Here is a 23,463-nt window from a genome sequence, read left to right as displayed (position 1 = left end):
GATTGCATATAATGCATATAGGATTCAAACATTCAGTTTAATAGTTTAATTAGTTTAATTTAATAGTTGAAAGGCATACGGCACATTTGGCGTCGGAGCACTCAGATGGACATAAAATATTTTTCCCGCACAATAAACAACGCTTTCTTGAACTACACTGTTTATGAATATGGCCTAATCTACCACAATTTTTTCATAAACGAACTTGAGTTATATATAATTCAGAAAGAGCAATTGTGTTAAACATGCGAATTTCTTTCACTAAGTAATCTGATATATAATTCAGAAACTGCAATTGTGTTAAACATGCTCAGGTATGAAAACCTTTAGACCTACAACATTTAGGTTTTTATTCAAAACAAACTTGTTGGCCGCTTCAGCATTATTAAAAGTTAGACGAAAAATCTTGAATGCAATATTTTTGGAGACAAAACGTTCATTTATATTTGCTTCTTTTAGTTTGGCAAAGAGATACAATTCAGAATTTGTTCTTCTTGTAGTTATGGACTGTTCCGAAGTAACAAGAACGTAAAAAGGACCAGGGTGGTCTGCTGTGTAGAAAACAGATTTCATTTCATTTGAATTTTTATTTGCAATTTCTATATTTATTGATGTTGTACTAGATGATTTAGATTTTTCTTAATTTTTTTGATTTTCTGGCAATACTGCTGGTTTCATAAAAATGACATATTTATCATTTTTTAAAGGATTTGGATGGTTGTTTATGAATTTTTTGTTATCATTTTTTTGTAGCGTTTCGCCTTTTTTCTTTGAATCAATGTTTGGAGGTTCATTTCCCTCCATCTTGACTATTGACGCAAAACAATAGAAAACACTCCACTTATATTTGTTTTGATGTGAAAAACAAAAAGAAGATTTACACTTCTTTATTTGTTGTAACTGTTCACTGTGGTAGTGAACACTGGTGGTCTATTGTCAACAGGTTGACAATTTAATTTCTAATCGAAGTTCGAATATTAATCAGCTGTATGAAGAAATTTAAAAGCAACCACAATACACGCGTCATGCACTTTCTTTTTTATTTTCAACAGCGCTGATATTTAGATCGGAGAATAAACGCGTAGTCTAGCTACAGTGCAAAATGGGTTACAGCTTTGGTTTTGGATGAGTAACCCCCTGTCAATCGAACGTGTACATATTGGGTAGGCTACACTGGATTTTCCAATCCAACAAAAATTTTCCATTTATGGGGCTACACTCAAAAAAAGTTTACTTGGATCCAAAGATTTTGACCTTCCCTTAAGCATTTTGGTATTGATTCCGAGCCAAAGATGCGGCTTCTTTAAAATACAGACATTTTTTGGCGACCAATCTGGCTTCAAATCTAGGATCAATAAAGTTAAAAGTAGGAGTTTAATATTTTGTAATTCGTTTTGTCTCATTTTGCTCTAGAAGGTTATCAATGATCATATTTCTTCTCTGGGTGTACTCCAACAGCAACAGTCTATGATTACGCAAACAAAAATACGGAGAAATAAAACAGCTAAATAATTTGTTTTCAATAAAAATATCTTAACAGTTAATGAATGATTTAAAATATTATTATTGTTATATTTTAATGCTCCAATATGATTTCCAATTCCAATATTATTCACCTTATAACATTTTCCTTTTGCTTCTTAAGAAATATTTCTTAACGTGAAGAAAGTCAAAAATAATACTGTAATCAAGTGATATATTGAATCTTTAACTTTAAACGATTCAAAATAGGCTATGGTTTACTATATTTTAAGGATGCTACATCTTTATAATTTTCTTTCTTCCACTTTGCAGTGGTTGTTACAATTTATACTTTTAAACTGACAGTTATTTTGTTCAGCGTTGTAGTTATGGCAAAAACCAACCAACTATTTGAATGATTCAATTAAATTAGTAATTGATAAGTGTACGTTTCTTATAAAAAATATTCAAAATTTATTTTTCTTAAAAAGACAAAAGAATTTGGTTCTTGTTATTTGTGTGTTCTGTTCTAACACAACTAAGACATACAATTACGATCAATAACAACTAAAGGGTTAAAAATAAAATATATAAATCATTATCTTCCTTATCATATTAACCATGTCAGCATTTTCCTTCTAATATGTAGATGCGACTAGATATCCAAGAAATCAGCAGCCTGTAAGCTAAGTTAGTTTTTCTTAAAGTAAACAGAATAGATAGAACTTATTTTTGTTCAATTAAAAGTTAATTTGTTAACATTACCTGCTTAGAATATCAAGTTCAATTCTCCAGGTAGCAGATCTATAATCTTCTTTTGCCGTTATAGTCTTCTAGCATATGTGTGTTAAGGGGCTCGGTTTAATTTAATTTTAGTAACAACCCCTTTCCAAAATTTCCACACATTGAAATCGTCTATTGAACCAATCAGAGACAAAAATAATGGCAAAGCAATGTAATATTTGGTATTATATCGATGATACTTTGCAAATTATGGAAAATACATACACCCAAAAAAATCGCCTTTCTAACATATGTTCCAAACATATTTTGCAGGAAGCACATATATTATTGGATACTGCCGAAACATTAATATGTTTGTTTAATGTGAACATACTATATGTTTGGAAGCATTTTGAGCCCAAAAATATTATATGCTTGGAAGAATTTTCCCCATAGAAGATTGTGATCATTCCCTAACATAATTTTCACTTCCACGAAATTTTTTAGTTCTTGGCACCTTTTTCTGTAATACAAATAATGTTGAAAAAATTATTCAATTTTATAAATTTTTTAAGTTTTACCTTACTCCTGGACGGAGAATAGAACCGAGGACCATACAGTTTTAAGCCATCACACTATCTACTGGGCTATGTAGCTGTTATGGCCATCAATAGACAATTATCGTTATAAGTCATATTTATGTAGCATAGTCTGCAGCGCCCACGAGCCCATGCAAACATAACATTATTTAACAGAAACATACATTTGTTTGCCACGTGGAGCAGTGGTTAGCATGTCTGCCTTGCATGCAAAGGGTTGTGGGTTCAATCCCTGCTCCGACCGAACACTTTTTTTTTATTTACACATTTATATATATACTATATTAAATTTTTATAATGAAACTTCGAAATGTGGGTTATTAAAGATTTATAGTAAGTAACAGTGCTTGATATAAACGAAATTGACTGATTTTTGGATAAAATATTATTTTTTTATTGCAAAAATAATAATTTTGTAACAAAAAACTGTTTTTGGTACAAAACTTTAAAATTTGGAAGGAATTCAAAAACTCTTACAAAAGAAGAACGTGGAGTCGAGCATAAACATACATAAATAATTTTATAATATAAACATAAATTTAGTTAGGCGTCAACAGTTTTTTACTAGCATTTAACACCATCGCTCTAAAATACCTTTTATTTTTCTTTAATAATTCATTTTAAAGAAAATAAACTTTTTAAATTGTTTTAGCTGCAAAACTCGAACTTAATGCGCGCTTTTATATTTGAAGATGTCCGTCAACTCCTCGTGGACTACTTATTAATAAAGAGGAACTAAACTTTGTTTTTATACATTTTACTGTTTAATTTTTCACTATTTCCTCCTTATTTCATTTTACTGTCCCAACTCTAAAAAGAGTATAGTGCCCTTTCGTTATTTTTATGAAGACCCCCGATTTCTTTTAACGAACCAAGAAAAAAATTGTGCCCATAATGCCAAAATGATAAACAAAACACATGTCCACACATATACAAAATGCTGCTCTCAAGGCGAAAACATATGCTGTTTGTTTTTCAAATGTCTATTCTCTTGGTTCCGAATGTCTATTCTCTTTATTCAAATTAAATAATATTTAGACTTAAGCATATCAAATATTTGGCCTTATCATAAAACAGTTTGCCGAAACAACATACAAGCGGTTTCACAGAAATTGTTCTCTTTTGATTCTTTCGCTGTGTTATGTTGATATCTTTTGTCAACTCTCCCGGTTTCCATCTCTATTTCTTTCTCTATACTCTCTCTCTGTCGCTTTGAATAAAATATCACAACATATGTATATTTACTCGAAATTTGTAAATTTATATATGTTTGCATTCACACATTTAATTTTTTGAAACATTCATGCCCCAAACATAATAAATTCTAACATATTAACATAGATGTCCCAAACATTTAGTGTTAGTTTAGGAACATTACATGTGTGCACTTAAATATATTGTGTTTTAAAATTGTGCCCGAAACACATTTTGTTTATATCGGAACATATGAAAAACATATTTTTCTAACAGTGTATAAACTACGAAAAATTGCAACTGACGGATCTACCACATGAGTGGTACCGATGCTCCACTTTATCGCAATTTTTAATTTTCATTTATATTATATGTTACCATACTCTCTTGATAATTATAATGGAATTGTATTGGAAATACACATTTATTTATTAATTACACCCTCAAAAAAAATCGCTTCTCTAACATATGTTCCAAACATATTTTGCAGGAAGCACATATATTATTGGATACTCCCGAAACACCCAGCTAGCATTTTTGTCGTTTTTTAAGCACTTTCGAGTCTTTTTCGAGTCTACTTGGCGATTAAAAAGGCAGAATATGAGCTCATTTTATGAACATAAAAGACTCTTTTGTCGGGAGAAAAACGTGACTACCCGCGACTCTTCTTTATAAATCATTTATGAGTCTTCTTCTATAATATTTTAGAGTCTTTTTCGACTAATTTTTTAGTAGCATTAAAGTCTTTTTTGAATCGTTTTTTGATCAGTTTTAGTCTTAATATACCTCATCTGCGATTCTTTTCCGAGTCGTTTTTCAATTATGATTATAATCCCTTACGAGCCTTTAATTGATCACATATTACTCTATTTATGAGTCACTTATGAGTCATTTAATAGTCATATTTCTAATCGCAAATGACTCTCCTAAGTGCATTTTTGAGTCGGTTTTCTGAACCCTTTCCCTTTAAATAATAATACGTGTTTTTTTATTAATATAAATATTTAATATTAATATTTGTATTATAATTATTTTAATTAAAATACTTAGTATTTAATAACAAAATTATAAATAACAATCATTTGTTAATATATCTTTAAATGAAAAAAACAATTAATTTTAATAAAATTAAATAAAAAAATATATATACTTAATCACTTCTTTTCGTTTTTGTCAAACGACCCTTAGCATGAACAAAATGTTTTTGTAATACGACATTCATTTCCCTGTCTGTCGTTTCGTATTTAAGATGACATATATCTAAAAATATATAAGTGATTTTCTTGTAATAAAATTTAATTATTATTTGTATTATATATATTTACTTACTTTTAATTAAAGTTATTATGAAAGATTTTTCAGCACTGGGCTTAGTGCTAGTCCCCTTCCAGCCATATAATGTAGCCAGTTAATCGGAATATACTTTCCGAACTGAATATCTTAAAAATTGTGCGTGTCCTTCTCCGCCGGTTTTTGCTGTAACCTCTTTCTAAAAAATGTAAACAGTGTTAAGAAAAATTATAAATTATCAATTTTATTTGTTAGTTTGTTTCGTCGTCTTTCATACTTACAATTTGTTTCAGCTTTTCTTCATTTTCCTGTAGCAAATTCTCAAATTCATTTAAATCGTTTTTATTATTAAATGGAAGTTTCTGACAATATTTCTGACAATATTATAGAGATTGCCCCGTTAAAATTGTGATTTAAATATAAAAACACTTGCAATAACTCTGTAAGATCATTATTTGATCACCAAAAGTACTCGAAGATGACTCCTTTAGACGATTTTAAATCGAACACATTTTATGCCCATTAGCGCGAGTCATTTTCGTGCCATTTGTGGCCCCGTAACTGTTTAAGCAGTTTTTGATTACCAAAAGTACTCGAAGATGACTCCTCAAGACGGTTTTTGTTAGATTTTTGTTATTTTTTGTTGTATTTTATAACGAACTCATTTTACGCCCATTAGCGCGAGTCATTTTCGTATCGTATTATAATCACATAACTGACATATCAGTTTTTGATCTTCTAAAGTACTCGAATATGACTCATTTACATGATTTTTGTTAAAACAATCACCCAAATGCTAGCTGGGCATTAATATGTTTGTTTTATGTGAGCATATTATATGTTTGGAAGCATTTTGAATCCAAAAATAGTATATGCTTGGAAGAATTCCTCAAAGAAGATTGTGCTCATTTCCTCAGATAATTTTCACTTCCACGAAATTTTTGAGTTCTTCGCATCTTTTTCTGTAATACAAATATGCTGTTTTTTTCAAATGTCTATTCTCTTGGTTCCGAATGTCTATTCCCTTTATTCCGAATACTCATTCTAATATTCAAATTAAATAATATTTAGACTTAAGCATACTACATTTTTGGCCTTACCATGAAACAGTTTTCCAAAACTACATACAAGCGGTTTCACAGAAATTGCTCTCATTTCATTCTCGCTGTGTTATGTTGATATCTTTTTATTCAACCCTCCCTCTCTCTCTCTGTCGCTCTCTGAATAAAGTATCACAACATATATATGTTTACTCGAAATTTGTAAATTTATATATGTATACATTCACACATATTATTTTTATGAAACATTCATGCCCCAAACATAATATATTCTAACAAATTAACATATGTGTCCCAAACATTTTGTGTTAGTTTAGGAACATTACATGTTTGCACTTAAATATATTGTGTTTAAAAATTGTGCCCGAAACACATTTTGTTTATATCGGAACATATGAAAAACATATTTTTCTAACAGTGTACTTTTCTTCTTTCATCTGAAAAAATTTTAGATATTATATACATATATTTTATTTTTGTATCCGAGGTAAGAATTATTTTTTTGTTTTTTAAGACTTCATCTTGACATTAGTTTTTGATAATTCAAAGAAATAACTTCAAATTTCAAAAGGCAGACGTTTATTGATAACAAAAATGGAGTAAAATTCCTCCCGATAATGACAGTCAACATTTTTTTGCCTGTCATGATTTGATCGAGGAGCTATTGGGGAAGAGGTGAAGGCCGAATACCTGAGTCCGAATCTGTAAAGTAATTAATTCAAGTAAATCTGTAATATTTGAAGAAGTATTGAAATAAAAAACTTACTATCATATGGGCTCAGAAAAACTTGTATCAATACCTTGAGGGAATATCTCATGTAAACATAAAAAACTTGAAAAAATCAATTATGAATTATGGAAATTATTAATATTAATGTTGTGGCGAATAAATTGAGAACGAAGAAATGCCGTATGTAGGATTATCTATGATCCAACATAATGCGGAAATATATTCAAAACTAGCCGAACCCGCCCCGTTTCGCAGCGCCTTCCAGATTTTTTTTAAATGATAGACTATTTGCTAAAAATATCTCATGTTTAAGGAACAGCCATATCCTTCACAGAATATTTCGAAGGGTAAGATAATAAAAACATCAAAAGGGTTTGAAGTTATTCACATGAATGCGTAGTTCATTTTATTGGTGGAATTGGTCATGGCTTTTTTAGGTTAAGGAAGAACATAAAGTCCACATAAGATAAAACATATTGCTTTCAGCTGTGGTTTATTTCTCTTGAATTGGTGTAATCCATAGCATTATTAGTCGTTCAGCAGAATTGACACTTAGTTTTAACAGAGATTTAACTCATGGAAGATTTTCACGTAATGCGTATTTAAATTTCTCCAAATAATAACATTGATACAAATTGTAATAAAATTTGATAAAATTTAAATTTGGAAATTCGAAGCAACTTTGTTCCAACAATTCGTAACCCATTTCTTGACTCTAACAGTAAAAGAAATGTATGATTATTATCATGGACAGCTCGTCAAGTTATCAAACCAAAAAATAAACCGGAGAACTCTTTCAAAGAGTAGGGAAGTCCCCTTACTGACGCAACAAATAAAGTACACCTTCTTCTTCCTCCTGTGTGGAATCCAAGGGGAGTGTCCAATGTCAACTGCATAAAAACACTATGTTTTCTGTCAAATATACACACAAATCATTATCACCGAAATTTTTTCAATTAAACACTTAATTGAATTTGGACACGGATTCAATTAATATGTTAATTGATTCAATTAATTACTCTAGTTTACACTGAAAATTTCCATTTGACGATAGGTGACTTTTCTTATGTGTTTTGATCTGCTGAATTCGAAAAAAAATTTTAAAACAATTTTTGAGATATCCCGTTATTTGTAGTTTTTCGCTCTTTTTTCACTGAACAAATTATATATCGTTTTACATGTTTTACAGTTACCCTTTTCCGCTGGAAAAATACAAACCATTGAAAAAAATGTTCCTCTTAAACTTTTTTCACTCTCAGTTTTCTTAAAATCAAGAGCGGTATGGGTTTGTTGGAAGCTTCACCTTCAAGTTGCGAAGTAGAATGGCATTAAATTGAATTTATGTTTTACCTGCTTATTATTATATTTCAACCGTCGAACGGAACGGACGTGTTTTTTAATAGCGGATAAAATCATCGTAATAAGTACCTACTACGAATTTCAAGTGTGGTGGGATATTAGGCCACCATGCAGAGAAATTCAAAGACATCCACTGGGTTGCTAACTTCAGGGCCCAGTGGACGGGTATCGACTGGAGTTATAAATTTGGGCAATGACCAAGAGTTAGGCCCAATTAGTCGACCTGTAGACGGGTCGACAGGTGGCGACAATTTGACAAGTCGGACCTTTTCCAAGGTAACGGCATCAAAAGGAGGTAATCCCTCACGAAAGAGATTCAAAGAACGCAGAAATGCTTTGTTTATCCTAAAGAAATTAGGATCAGTCGACCCAAGCACGTTGACGGCTAAACAAAGCGATTCCTTAAAATGGGCTCAAGGAATTCTTGAGGCTGGAAAAAGGGAACGATCACCGGATGAGCTGCCATCCTCCAAAAGGGATCAACGATCGTTTGCCTCAGTTGCTAAAGACAGCCTTGTGATGGCTATCATAAATAAAGGAGCATTGGACGGTATGGTTCCAAAGCAAAAATGGGGGGAAATTGAGAATGCTTTGTCTGGCGTCTACTCACAGGTGCTGGAAAAGTTTCCCGGCCCAGATCCTCGACACCAAGAGGCTGGTTGGTATCAAGGACGATTTAAGCTAGTCGCATTTGAGGACCAGAGGTCTATAGAATGTTTTAAAGCTGCTCTGATACTAATTGGTGAAGTTTGGGAAGGAGCTGCTCTAGAGTTAGTCGAGAAGAAAGACATACCGGCTAGACCAAGAGCACATGCGTGGATACCTGCAAACCCTCCTGACCCTGAATCTATTTTAAATAGACTGAAACAATGCAATCCAGATCTTCCAACAGCTGATTGGAAGGTTGGCCGTTTGGATGAAGTGGATGGGCCAAGACGGCATGCAGTGTTTATATTGAACACTCAGTCTTTGCCACATCTAGCAAAGTCCCAGGGCCGTGTATGTTATGGCTTTCATTATATCCAAATGAAGGTGTATAAAAACGATCAGCTAAAGGATTCAGAAATGGACAAGCCTCTGTCTGAATCAGAAGTAAGCGGATCCTCTTGCGAAGTCGAGGGGGATACCAAGACATTTGAAGACATGGATAGATACCGTATGCGTGAGGAGGCTTCTACTGCCTCAGAACTCACCAAAGTTGAACCTATGGTTATTGCGAGAGTCACCGATATCTCTGAAGAGGACATTCTTGATGACTCGATTGAAGCGGCTGATGTGACGGTTGTTGAAAATCTCGATGGTCCTACGGATCCTCCAGATAAATCTTCATCATTGTAAGGCTGCATGTGCTGCCTTAAAAGTTCTCCTGATGAAAGGGGACATAGATATAGTTCTTATTCAAGAACCATATGTTTATAAAAACAAAATATGTGAATTAAGTACTCCGGGGTTCAAACTATTGCAGTATAGTGGTAATGATGTAAATCGAGCCTGTATAATTGCTAAAAACGAGCTCAACTTGTTTCTGCTTCCTTCAATGTGCAATACAGACACTGTCGTTGCAAGTTTAGAAATAGCCAAATGCAAATATTGGGTATCTTCGGTCTACATGGGACATGAAAGGGAGATGCCTCCATATGCCGTTAAGACCTTAGTGGAGGAGTCACTGAAAACAAAGACGAAACTCATTATGGGATGCGATGCGAATGCACATCATAGTATATGGGGAAGTAGTGATACTAATGCAAGGGGAGAGTCGCTAATAGAGTTTATTTTGCGTACTAATCTGGTAGTTTGCAACAAGGGAGATGTCCCAACCTTTGTCACTAAAAACAGGCAAGAGGTTTTGGACATCACCTTGGCCTCGCAAGAACTGAATGAAATGATATCTGATTGGCAGGTTTTAAGTGAACACAGCTTCTCAGATCATCGCTACATCAGTTTCAAATTTGATGTTCATATCACCAAGATCATATTTCCGCCAAATGTTAGGAAAGCTGACTGGAATAGGTATAGGGAATCGTTCAATATGATGATACCGGAAATAACAGAGACAAATATGAGAAATGTACAAGATATCGAACACGCAGTGGAGCGGATTACTAAGGCCTTCAACATCTCACTGAAAGCTGCATGCCCTAGAGGAAAGCCAAGGGGGAAACATCGACCACCATGGTGGTCTACGGAATTAAGTAATATGAGGAAATCCTGCAGGAAGCTCTTTAACAAGGCAAAGTCCACCAGAGCCCCTGAGGACTGGGACGCTTACAAGAAGAATCTGAGAGGATACAAGCGAGAACTGAGAAAGGCTCAGCATAACTCTTGGAATGCTTACTGCAGCAGTATTGAGAATACGTCCGAGGCTTCCAGACTACGGAAGGTTCTAGCATCCACCAACTCCGCTCCAGGTTTCATTAAAACATCGGAGGGCAATTGGACAACGTCCAGTGAGGAGACGCTGGAGGTACTATTGGACACACATTTTCCTGGAAATCAGACGGTTGACCCATGTACTGGCGGAGCCACAGTTGCTCAGCGGTCGTTTCCTGTCGAGGAAATTGTATCGGAAACTAGAATAAGATGGACGCTAAATAGCTTTGGACCATTCAAATCCCCTGGACCTGATGGAATTACTCCGGCGGAGTTACAAGCTGTAACTGACAAAATTATCCCCTGGTTGTCGGTGATATATAAAGGATGTATCAACTTATCATATATCCCAGGAAAGTGGAGGGAAACAAAAGTCGTTTTCATACCTAAAGCGGGAAAAGCCTCTCACTCGAGGGCGAAGGATTTCCGACCAATCAGCTTATCCTCATTCCTACTTAAGACCCTGGAGAGGATGATAGATATTTATCTTAGAACTAGCATCGATTCAAGTTTGTTCTCGAAACGACAGCATGCATACTCGAAGGGCAGGTCTACTGAGACCGCACTACATGAACTAGTCAGCTTTATTGAAAGCTCACTATCTGTCAAAGAATACACAATCGTGGCGTTTCTAGACATCGAAGGGGCGTTCAATAATGTCCATCCGAGCTCGATATTAAATGGACTGACAACTCTGAATGTTGATCCATGTATACTCAGGCTGTTAGACGAACTGCTAATGAAGAGACGTATTTCAGCCACACTAGGACAAGCAAACATACAAAAGTATGTGAACAGAGGCACTCCCCAAGGAGGAGTTCTATCACCTCTTCTTTGGAATGTTGCTATAAATAGCCTTCTGGTTACTCTAGAAAAAGAAAGGATAAAAGTGGTGGCATACGCAGATGATGTAGCTCTGGCAGTCAGGGGAAAATTCCCATCCACAATCAGAGATATTATTCAGAGGGCCCTCCGGATGACTGAACAATGGGCGAAAGACAATGGTCTTGGGGTAAATCCTGCAAAGACAGAATTAGTCATGTACTGCAAAGATCGCAAAACTCCCACGGTTAGGCCTATTTCCTTAGGGGGTATTGAAATTCCCTTTGGTGATTGTGCAAAATACCTTGGCGTTATTTTGGACAGGAAGCTGAACTTTAAGCTTAATATTGAAGAAAGGGCGAGGAAGGCAACTATAGCTTTGTACTCGTGCAAAAAGGCAATAGGAAAAAAGTGGGGACTAAAACCAAAAATTGTGCATTGGCTATACACGGCAGTGGTTAGACCTATAATGCTATATGGTGTTGTAGTCTGGTGGCCGGCACTTCAGAAACCGACTGGTTTAGATAAAGTTCAGCGTATGGCGTGTTTGTGTATTTCAGGCGCATTCAGCAAGACAGGAACAAATTCCCTTAATGTCATGCTGCATCTATTGCCTTTAGACATTTTGGCCAAACAGTCAGCTGCAACAACGGCTGTGCGGTTGCGCGAACTATCGCTGTGGTCGGAAAATGGTTACGGTCACAGTTCTGTCCTCAAAATAATGTCTGATGTGCCTAACGTAGTGGATTACACTTTGGCGAGTCCACTTTTCGACAAAAAGTTTGAGACTCTAATCCCCAACAGTGAGGCGTGGTGCACACAGACCCCGGGGAATAAAGAATATATAGATTTCTACACTGATGGCTCCAAATTGGATGGACAAGTGGGTTTCGGAGTATATTCTAATGATCTGGAACTTCAAATAGCGAAAAGATTACCTAATCACTGTAGTGTTTTTCAGGCTGAAATATTAGCAATAAGAGAGGTGGCGAATTGGCTGAGAAGTAATGTTCCAAAAAATGTGGGCATTAATATATACTCAGACAGTCAACCTGCAATAAAATCCTTGGACTCTGTGTTCCTCAACTCGAAAACGGCCATCGATTGCCGCAAATCTCTCAATGAGATGGCTGAGCAGTACAATATTCACCTAATATGGGTGCCTGGCCATAGGAACATACCGGGGAACTGCGAAGCGGATGAGTTGGCAAGGCTAGGGACTACCTTACATATTCCAGGGGAACTAGAATTTGTTGGTATGCCCCTAGCTACCTGCAAGCTCATGCTGCGTGAGAAGGCTGTTATGATGGCAAATGTTCGATGGGAGAATTGCAAGGGTTGTAACGACACCAAGCAAATATGGCCCCATTTCAACTTAAACCGCACACTAGATATGCTAATGTTCTCGAGACGTCAGATATCACTCCTGATATCTGCTATAACGGGTCGCTGCCTGATAGGCGAATTTGCAAAAACTATTGGCGCGAAGTATAATGACTATTGTATGAGCTGTCATGATGCGGAGGAAAAAGAATCAATTAAACACCTCTTGTGTGAGTGTCCTGCATTTTGTGTAAAGCGCAAGCAACTTTTAGGAGCATATAGCTTCAGATTACTGGCGGATCTGGAAAACGTTAACTTAAGCAGTCTGCTAATATTTTTGGAACAATCTGGTTGGTTCAACAAAGAAAAATAATCAAGAAGGTTCAGCGGTTAAAACTAGAAGTGCCCATATGTAATAGGTACTTTTAGTTAATGTGGTATCACAATGGACTGAATAGTCTAAGTGAGCCTGAATCTTAATCGGGCTGCCACTTTAACCTAACCTAACCTAACCTTTACCTGCTTATCCAGTTTGAACCCAAGTAGAGACCAGCATAGCTGATATATAACCTAATGAGCAGCAACATAATCTCTATGTAAAGGTAAAACTTTTCTTTCTTTGGATTTAAAAATATGAAAAATATCGGAAAATAATAAAACTACACTGTTAGAAAAATATGTTTTTCATATGTTCCGATATAAACAAAATGTGTTTCGGGCACAATATATTTAAGTGCAAACATGTAATGTTCCCAAACAACACTAAATGTTTGAGACACATATGTTAATATGTTAGAATATATTATGTTTGGGGCACGCATGTTTCATAAAAATTATATGTGTGAATGCAAACATATATAAATTTACAAATTTCGAGTAAACATATATATGTTGCAATATTTTATTCAGAGAGCGACAGAGAGAGAGAGTATAGAGAAAGAAATAGAGATGAAACCGGGAGGGTTGACGAAAGATATCAACATAATACAGCGAGAGAATCAAAAGAGAGTAATTTCTGTGAAACCGCTTGTATGTTGTTTTGAAAAACTGTTTGATGATAAGGCCAAAAATTTTATATGCTTAAGTCTAAATATTATTTAATTTGAATATTACAATGAGTATTCGGAATAAAGAGAATAGAGATTAGGAACCAAGAAAATAGACATTTGAAAAAAAACAGCGTGTGTTTTCGCCTTTAGAGCAGCATTTTACGTATGTGTGGACATGTGTTTTGTTTATTTTGGCATTATGGGTACACCATTTTTTTGGTTCGTTAAAAGAAACCGGAACGTACGAGGAGTAAGTCAAAATATTCAGGCAAAGGAAATTAAAAAAAATGGTGGAAAATATACACTAATTACAAAGGGATCATCATAAAAATAACGAAAGGGCACTATACACTTTTTAGAGTTGGGACAGTAAAATGAAAACAGGAGAAAATAGTGAAAAATTAAACAGTAAAATGTATAAAAACAAAGTTTAGTTCCTCTTTATTAATAAGTAGTCCAAGAGGAGTTGACGGACACCTTCAAATATAAAAGCGGACATTAAGTTCGAGTTTTGCAGCTAAAACAATTGAAAAAGTTTATTTTCTTAAAAATGAATTATGAAAGAAAAGTAATATGCAAAACATTGTCATTTTAAAGCGATAATGCCAACTTAATACCGGCCTTAATGGTAAAAATGAAATTAAGTACAAAACACGATAAGTTTTAAATGCATGTAGAATGGTATTAAATGCTAGTAAAAACTGTTCACGTCTAAATAAATGTATGTGTATATTATTACATTATCTATGTATGTTTATACTCGACTCCACGTTCTTCTTTTATTAGAGTTTTTGAATTCCTTCCAAAATTTCAACCTTTTATATCAAAAACAGTTTTTTGTTACAAACTTGTTATTTTTGCAATAAAAAATAATATTTTATCAAAAAACTCACTCCATTTCGTTTATATCAAACACTGTTTCTGACTGTAAATCTTTAATAAACCACACTTCGAAGTTTCATTATAAAAATTTAATATAGTATAAACATCAATGTGTACATTAACAAAAAAAAAAAAAAAAAAACAATTGGTGTTCGGTCGGAGCAGGGATTGAACCCACGACCTTTTGCATGTACGGCAGACATGCTAACCACTGCTCCACGTTGCCAACACATGTATGTTTCTGTTAAATAATGTTATGTTTGCATGGGCTCGTGGGCGCTGAAAACTATGCTACATAAATATAATTTATAACGATAATTGTCTATTGATGGCCATAACAGCTACGTAGCCCAGTAGATAGTGTGATGGCTTACAAACTGTATGGTCCTCGGCTTATTCTCCGTCCAGGAGTAAGGTAAAACTTTAAAAATTTATATAATTTAATAATTTCTTCAACATTATTTGTATTACAGAAAAAGGTGCCAAGAACTAAAAAATTTCGTGGAAGTGAAATTTATGTTAGGGAATGAGCACAATCTTCTATGGGAAAAATTCTTCCTAGCATATAATATTTTTGGGCTCAAAATGCTTCCAAACATATAATATGTTCACATAAAACAAATATATTAATGATTCGGCAGTATCCTATAATATATGTGCCTCCTGCAAAATATGTTTGGAACATATGTTAAAGAAACGATTTTTTTGAGGGTGTATACACCAAACTTTTCTAATGGATTTTTTCTTTTATAGAAATGGACTTTTGGAGAACACCTTTGCAAAATATTTCCCGTTATCTTCTACGGCAATGTTGCAGTTTCTCTTTTAAGTATGGTTTGTATAACCATAAACAGGTATGTGCGCATATGATATCTCTGCATATAATGAATCTATCAAAGTTTGATGTAGATATATTTTGATTGGATGTCCCACACTTTATGTTCGCTTATATAAATCAAAATGGATCGTTTCCCAAATAGCATTCGTCTGGATTGTGTCCTTTTTGCTTCTTGTAAGCTATTAAAAACGTAAAAGAACAAACAACCATTTTAACCACTTTTTTGTAGTTACCTCCTGTGCTAGGATTGTGGGGCGAAATGGGTCTTGATGAAAAAACTTTTTCATGCACCATTTTGAAAAAGAATGGTAGATCTATCAAAAAAACTCTTTTCCTAATTGGATTTTTGCTCCCATGCATTGTTATTATTGCTTCGTATACTTGTATATATATAAAAGTCCTTAAACAGAGGGGGAAAATAAAGAGCCACAGAAGATTTGCTGCTTCCCCAAATTTCAACATAAACAACGAAAACAAGAATCGGGAAGACAACCGATTGACTATGATGATGGTGACAATATTTGGTTGTTTTCTTATATGTTTTCTGCCTCTAATGTTGGCGAACGTAGTTGATGATGAAAGAAATACTTCTCACCCGTGGTTGCACATAGTGGCATCAGTAATGGCTTGGGCCTCAAGTGTAATAAACCCTATTATATATGCGGCCAGCAATAGAAATTACAGGTAAGTAGTTACTAAAGTACGTATAATGAAACTAAGAATTTGACACACAGACCAAAAATCATATGTTTGATGTTCGATGACAATATATTTAAGTGAAAGAGAATAATGTTCGTATATGAGTATAAAATATTTGGGATATACATACCTATATGTAAGAATATCTGATTTATTTAGAATACAATTTTATTATATATGCACGCAGAGGTGAAACATGGTTGCCACGAAAAGCCAAATAATACGCAAGGGAGTTTTTTGTGGAAGCCACACTCAAAAAAAAAGTGAACCTTCTATTTCGCTAAAGCCAATTGATCTTTATTTTGGTTAATGGAATTATTATGTTTGGGGAAAGTTTCTTTTACTCCTTTACTAAATTATACACAAATGAAGCATAAATATTTACTAAGCTCGTATTTCTCGCAAAGTACTTCATTATACCTTAAATTTGTACATTTTACTACAATTGCGCCCATCTTCAACTTCGTATGGCACTAGAGACATTCTTGTAATATTGAGCTCCAATTTTTTCCTTCATACTACTAAATTTTCATTAACAAATCAGAAAAATTAATTGTTTAGTTTAAATTTTCTAAAAATATTTTAAATTTTCTAAAATTAACCAACAGTTTTCTTTCTGGTGGGTTCACGGTTTTTTCAGTGCATGTAACGTGGCCGTCATTTAATAAACGCTTCCCGAAGATACATTTAAAAATTCTATCTATGAAGACTAGATCAGATTCTGGATTTATAAGAACCATTTTTGTTTGAGTTTTAGAGGAATCATGTACATGTGCAAGAAACTGATTAAATAACTCCTTGATCTAAAAATTGTAGATTTTACTCCCCATTATTTAAATGATTACAAGAAGTAAAATATGTAAATTTTACATTCAGTTTCAAGCAATTTTCATGTCAGTGCGCCTTCTATACCCTCAAGAAGTGAAATTCTATATCAAAACCTGTACCGATACACAATATATTCATCACACCTATTTATAGTCTTAAAAACCTCCAGATTTCCAATTTCAGGCAAATTGGATAAAAACTACGGTTTCTAGAAGCCCAATAAGGAAAATCGGGAGATCGGTCTATGTGGCGGTCCAAAACATGGACCCATAATCACAATTTTATGCACACCTCTTTATGGTCCTAAAATACCTCTAGATTTCCAATTTCAGGCAATTTGGATAAAAACTACGGATTCTAGAATCCGAAGAAGTAAAATCGGGAGATCGGTCTATATGGGGGCTATACCAAAAGATGGACGATAATCACAATTTTAGGCACGTTTCTGTATGGTCCTAAAATACCTCTAGATTTCCAATTTCAGGCAAATTGGATAAAATCTACGAATTCTAGAAGCTCAAGAAATAGAATCGGGAGATCGGTCTATATGGGGGCTATACTAAAACATGGACCGATAATCACCATTTTAGGCACGCATCTTTATGGTTCTAAAATACCTTTAGGTTTCTAATTTCAGACAAATTGGATAAAATTACGATTTCTAGAAGCCCAAGAAGTAAAATCGGGAGATATGGGGGCTATATCAAAACATGGACCGATATTCACTATTTTCAGCACACATCCTTATGGACCTAAAATACTTATAGATTTCAAATTTCAGGCAAATTGGATAAAATCGGCGGTTTCTATAAGTCCAAGACCTCAAACCGGGAGCTCGGTTTATGTGGGGGCTATATCAAAACCTGGACCGATATAGCCCATCTTCAAACTTGACCTGCCTGCAGACAAAAGATGAGCACGATAGCTTCATTATTGAAGACTGTATCGTGATTAAAACAGACAGACATACGGACATGGTTTTATCGTCTTAGAATTTCTCTCTGATCAAGAATATATATACTTTACATAGTCGGAAATCGATATTTCGATGTGTTACAAACGGAATGACAAACTTAATATACCCCCATCACCATTCTATGGGTATAAAAACGATAAACAAACTGAATCAGAAGAATCAATTCAGCAAAAGCAGAAAAAACTGTTCTAGTAGCCCAGATAAGGGACAGTACAGCGTTATTAAGCTCGTGACATTGATCGTATGATACAATGAAACGGGTAGTTATACGCTACAATATACTAACTGCGCGTTATTTTTAAAAATGAAAGAAACTCCATCAGCCGTTATGGCAAGAAATAGCTTAAGCCTTTTCAGAGTTTCAAAACTCAAAGAATTGGAGCAAATCAATATTGACCTCCAGGAGAAAATAAAAGCGCTGGAAAATATTTGCAGCCAACTGCATGAAGAAAATGCAGCATGCACGGTTCGCACAAATTCAAGTAACAAATGATAATAATTAGTCTTCTTTCGTTCCGGAACGAAATAGTTTCAATGAACAGTTCACCAAACGGAACGACGGTACTAATCCCACGGCGGCGGGTTCTGTGTACCGGATCGACCCGATGGACCCCATCCATTGGCCAGCGGCTGCCACATCAGTGTACGTGTTGTTTCGTCCGTCTTTTTGTGTTGGAGAAGGTGCATCCCGGGGAGCCTTTTCCGTTTGCTGTTGGTCCGAGCCGGGATAGAGGAGAACCCCGGACCATGGTATTGTTCAGTATGCCGAAACCTGATCCACCACCGTTCGGTTTTGGTCAGGTGTAACCGGTGCTTGGTGTGGGTGCACTTCCGGAACTGCTCCGGCTTAACATCGCTGCGGGAGTATAGTCATACTGACTACGTGCCAGCGATAGCAGCAGCGGGTCGTCTGACTATGCGACTCCCCCGACATCTCCCGTACAACAATATACTCCGTCGCAGCATCTCACACCCAATATTGTTGTTCCAGTTCCGGATAGTGCATCGTTTTTGCAATTTAATTGCAACGGGCTCCGGGGTAAGATTAGCGAGATCGTAGACTTTATGAATCGGAAAAGGATAAGGGTCGCGGCGATCCAGGAAACTAAGCTGAATTCCACTTGCAGCCTACGCCATTGTGATGGATACAATGTGCTTCGAAAGGATCGCACGAGAAGTGAAGGTGGTGGCCTGGCTTTCATATTACACCGTTCCGTGCAGTATAGACCTATCCCGCTTGTGCCAGACACTAGTGACCCGTATATGGAATGTATGGGGGTAGCAGTCTGGGGCTGCCGAGATAGAGCTATACAATGTGTATATACCGCCGGTTGGTAGCTGTGCTCCAGGTTATAGCCCAAACATTGAGTGGCTGTTGTGCGGGCATAACCGATTGGTTCTAGGAGACTTTAATGCCCACCATGAACTTTGGCATTCTCTCCTAGGTAATGACCAGAGAGGCATAGCTTTGGCAGAGCAGATAGATGACTCCACATTTGCACGGTGAACGAAGAGGCCCCCACGACGATTATGGGCGACTGCAGCAGTTCGCCATATTTATCTTTAGCGTCGCCTGGTCTGATAAATGACGTCTCCTGGCAACCCGTCATTTCATTGGGATGGGACCACCTCCCCATAATTCTCACCATCGAACGACCCTCCGATTTCATAACCTCTGAACGCCTGACGTTTATTAATCAAAAGAAAGCCAACTGGGAAGGCTTCAGAGAATATACCGATCGCCGTTTCAGTGAGCTCCCTTCCCCCTCTTATGTTCATGTTGCCCAGAGGGCGTTCCGGGACATCATCAACGCAGCAGCCGCTCGCTTCATACCCGCTGGTCGAATTGCCCAAGTGAGGCCCAACTTCCCAGCCGAAGCGGCGGGACTCGCAGACGAGCGTGATGAACGTCGTCGTGCTAACCCTGCTGATCCTAGAATCAGAGAACTAAATCTAGAGATTAGTAAGATAGTCGACGACTACAAGCGGAACACTTGGTTAGAGCATCTGAAGCAATGTAACTTAGGCACAGGGACTGGTAAATTGTGGTCAACAGTTAGAGCCCTCTCGAACCCCGCTACAAGGCATGATGGGATTTCAGTCACCTTTGGCGACGTGACTGTGACTGCTCCGAAGAGATGCGCCAAATACTTCAATCGACAGTTTGTCGAGCATCCCGAGAGTGATAGAGCGAAAAGGAGAGCCACACGACGCATACGTGGTCTCCGAGCCGACGACACACCACAATTTACTGCAGCCGAAGTTACTAGTGTCATCAACAGCGCGAAACCATCTAAGGCGCTGGGCCCCGACGGAATTTCAATGCTAATGTTGAAGCATCTGGGAATACTGGGAGTTGAGTATCTGACCAGACTCCTCAATTTGTCCTTAGAATCACTCATTATACCCGATGTCTGGTAGATGGGAAAGGTGATTCCACTACTGAAACCAGGTAAAGATTCGAGTAAAGGTGAATCGTACAGACCGATATCCCTTATCTCGCCAGTAGCCAAGACACTTGAGGCACTACTCCTCCCTAGCCTTGTGGAGAATTTTCCAGCTGCCCACCATCAACATGGATTCCGTAAGGTACACAGTACGACGACAGCCTTACATGCCACTTCGACACATATCAATAAGGGACTTAATCAGCCCAGGCCGTGTCATAGGACGGTCCTCGTGGCGCTTGACCTATCGAAAGCATTCGATACGGTCAACCATGCCACATTATTTGAGGACATCGAAAATACGTCCCTACCGGCAGGAGTGAAACGTTGTGTGCTGAATTATATGTGTGGACGTACGTGGAATTCAGGGACAAAAAGTCAAAACCCCGTAGAGTTAAACAGGGAGTTCCCCAGGGTGGGGTGATATCTCCGGCACTGTTTAACCTCTACCTGTCATCGATTCCACGCCCACCTGACGGCGTCGAGATTGTATCATATGTGGATGACTGTACAATCTTGGCATCTGGGCCCAATGTTGATGACATCTGCGATCGTTTAAATGTCTACTTAGCTAATCTTACCAGTTATTTCACTGCGAGAAACTTGAGGATATCCCCCACCAATTCACTACATGGACGGCAGAAGTGCGCAGGCAGTTGAATATTAGTGTCGATGGCGAAATAATTCCGACCACAAATTACCCCAAGATTCTTGGGGTCACATTCGACAGCCTTTTCAGGTCGTCTGCCCATGCCACTGCAATTTGTAATAAGCTCCGTGGTAGAAACAAGGTCCTCAAGTCACTTGCCGGCAGTACTTCGGCTGCGGACAAAGAAACCTTGTTAACTACCTACAAGACAATTGGCCGGTCAGTGGTAAACTATGCAGCGCCAGTGCGGACACCGCAGACTAGTGATACGCAGTGGAATAACAGAACGCTGCCCTTAGAACTGCGACTGGGTGTCTCCGCAGCACACCCCTGGATCACCTTTATGTGGAGACAAAGTTCATCCCTGTGCGAAGACACAACTACATGTTGTCAAAGCAGTATCCCCTGGGTTGTTATCGCAGTAATCATCCAAACCACCATCTCATGGATGCACAACCACCACCCAGGAACGTAAGGGTTGATATACATAATCTAGAGCGCGAGATCCAGCGCTACAAAAGAGAACCTCTAGATCAAGCAGCGTACAAGGCAGGTTTGAAAAGGATTCATGAGGATAATGTAGCTGAAGCGGTGAGAAGCTACAAGGTTAATCCTGTTCTCGGAGTCCGTTTACCGCCCATAGCACCGGAGGAAAGAGACCTCCCACGGCAGACTAGTAATAGTTTTAGCCCAGTTAAGATCAGGCAAGTGCAGCCGCCTCATTTCCTATGTATCAGTGATTGATAGCAGCGTAGCTGACGTATGTCCAATTTGCAACCAAGGGCCACACGACACGCGTCATCTTTTCTCTTGCCCAGCTAAACCAACCCGACTTACCGCCAGGTCACTCTGGACGCATCCCACCTTAGTAGCAGAGTTCCTCGATCTGGCCACAAGCTGAAGTACCAAAGCATATAACATAAAAATGGATGAAATCACAATAAACTGTTACAACAACAATGATTCTAATTCTGCCACTTTCGTTCCTAAAGTTCCTTTTCTTATTTATGTCTCATTCATAAAAATAACTAATTCGCTTTAAAAATATATCGAATACGCAGTATTGATCAAAACTTGTATATTTCTTCATATAAACGTGCTTCTTCTTCCACTACTTGCTTGTGAAAGAGAGTCAACAGTTGAATGATTGAATTTATTCAAAGGAACTAAATGGAACTATAAAAGACTAGTTTCTCTGATAGTAGTAGACGACAGTGATGGCAAATATTAAAACCGGTACGAATTATTAGAACGAGATGGAACGAAGGAACTATTTGAAGGAACTAAGGAGCTAGTTATTTTCTAAAAAAGGAACGATAAGTCTGAATCACTATGGTGAACTAATAATAATGGAAGTAGTGAAGATGCCACTAATGAAAATATTAGTATGGCTAATGAATCAGGGAATATCGGCAGATAATTTATGCAAAAGACGAAGAGGAATTCGCAAAGGAAACCGAGTGGTTCCAACGTTAATGCACAAAAAGCTACCCACGAAAATATCCTTTCAAAAATCCTATCCAACCGCTTAAGCCTGTTAGAGGAGAACTTCTTAAATACACTTTAATAGATCCAGTCACTAATAAAAATTATGCAGTGGAATGCATACGTTATCCTGAAACACATAGATGAATTTCGGTACATTTTATACGAAAGAAATATTGATATATGTCTCATAAGCGAGGAACATTTTGTTAAAAATGCATTCCAGAAAATTAAAGACTATGATATATCTCATGCACCCCATCCAAGTAACACCACAAGAGGAGGGAGTGCTGTTATTATTAAAATCTCAATTAAATATTGACTTGAAAATACAATATCTGTAGACGAGTTTCACGTTACAACTGTAACAATTGTCATAAACAAAACGCTGGTTGCATATGTTTACAGTCCACCACGACATAATATAAAATTTGATTAGTACAAAAACATGTTAAATTCACATAAACATGTGTTTATTATGGGAGGGGATTTCAACCACACCAAAGGGTAGAGAACTACATCGTGCACTCGTGAATACTGGATGTACAGTAATATCAACCGGTCTGATTGACTTTTCCATTACTAGAAAAATTCCAGAAAACAAACTGATAATTGAAGATGGACATGAACTCAGTTTTGACCACTCTCCTATATATCTTCACTATTTAAGTGAAACGA

The 23,463-nt window shown here is 36.6% G+C and overlaps 1 protein-coding gene across 1 annotated transcript in view; it reads left to right on the top strand.

Moving 5' to 3' along the window:
- The window catches only part of Tre1 (Trapped in endoderm 1), a 348,474-nt gene that overhangs the window by 284,698 nt on the left and 40,313 nt on the right, over nt 1–23,463 (top strand). The window contains exons 4-6 of the mRNA XM_075299345.1: nt 15,617–15,717; nt 15,773–15,875; nt 15,931–16,385. Of these exons, the coding sequence (XP_075155460.1) occupies nt 15,617–15,717; nt 15,773–15,875; nt 15,931–16,385 (659 nt within the window). The remainder of the gene's footprint in view (nt 1–15,616; nt 15,718–15,772; nt 15,876–15,930; nt 16,386–23,463) is intronic.

The sequence above is a fragment of the Haematobia irritans genome, chromosome 3, assembly GCF_050003625.1.
Source record: "Haematobia irritans isolate KBUSLIRL chromosome 3, ASM5000362v1, whole genome shotgun sequence".
Classification (NCBI taxonomy): domain Eukaryota; kingdom Metazoa; phylum Arthropoda; class Insecta; order Diptera; family Muscidae; genus Haematobia; species Haematobia irritans.
This window is presented reverse-complemented; position numbering and strand designations above follow the sequence as displayed.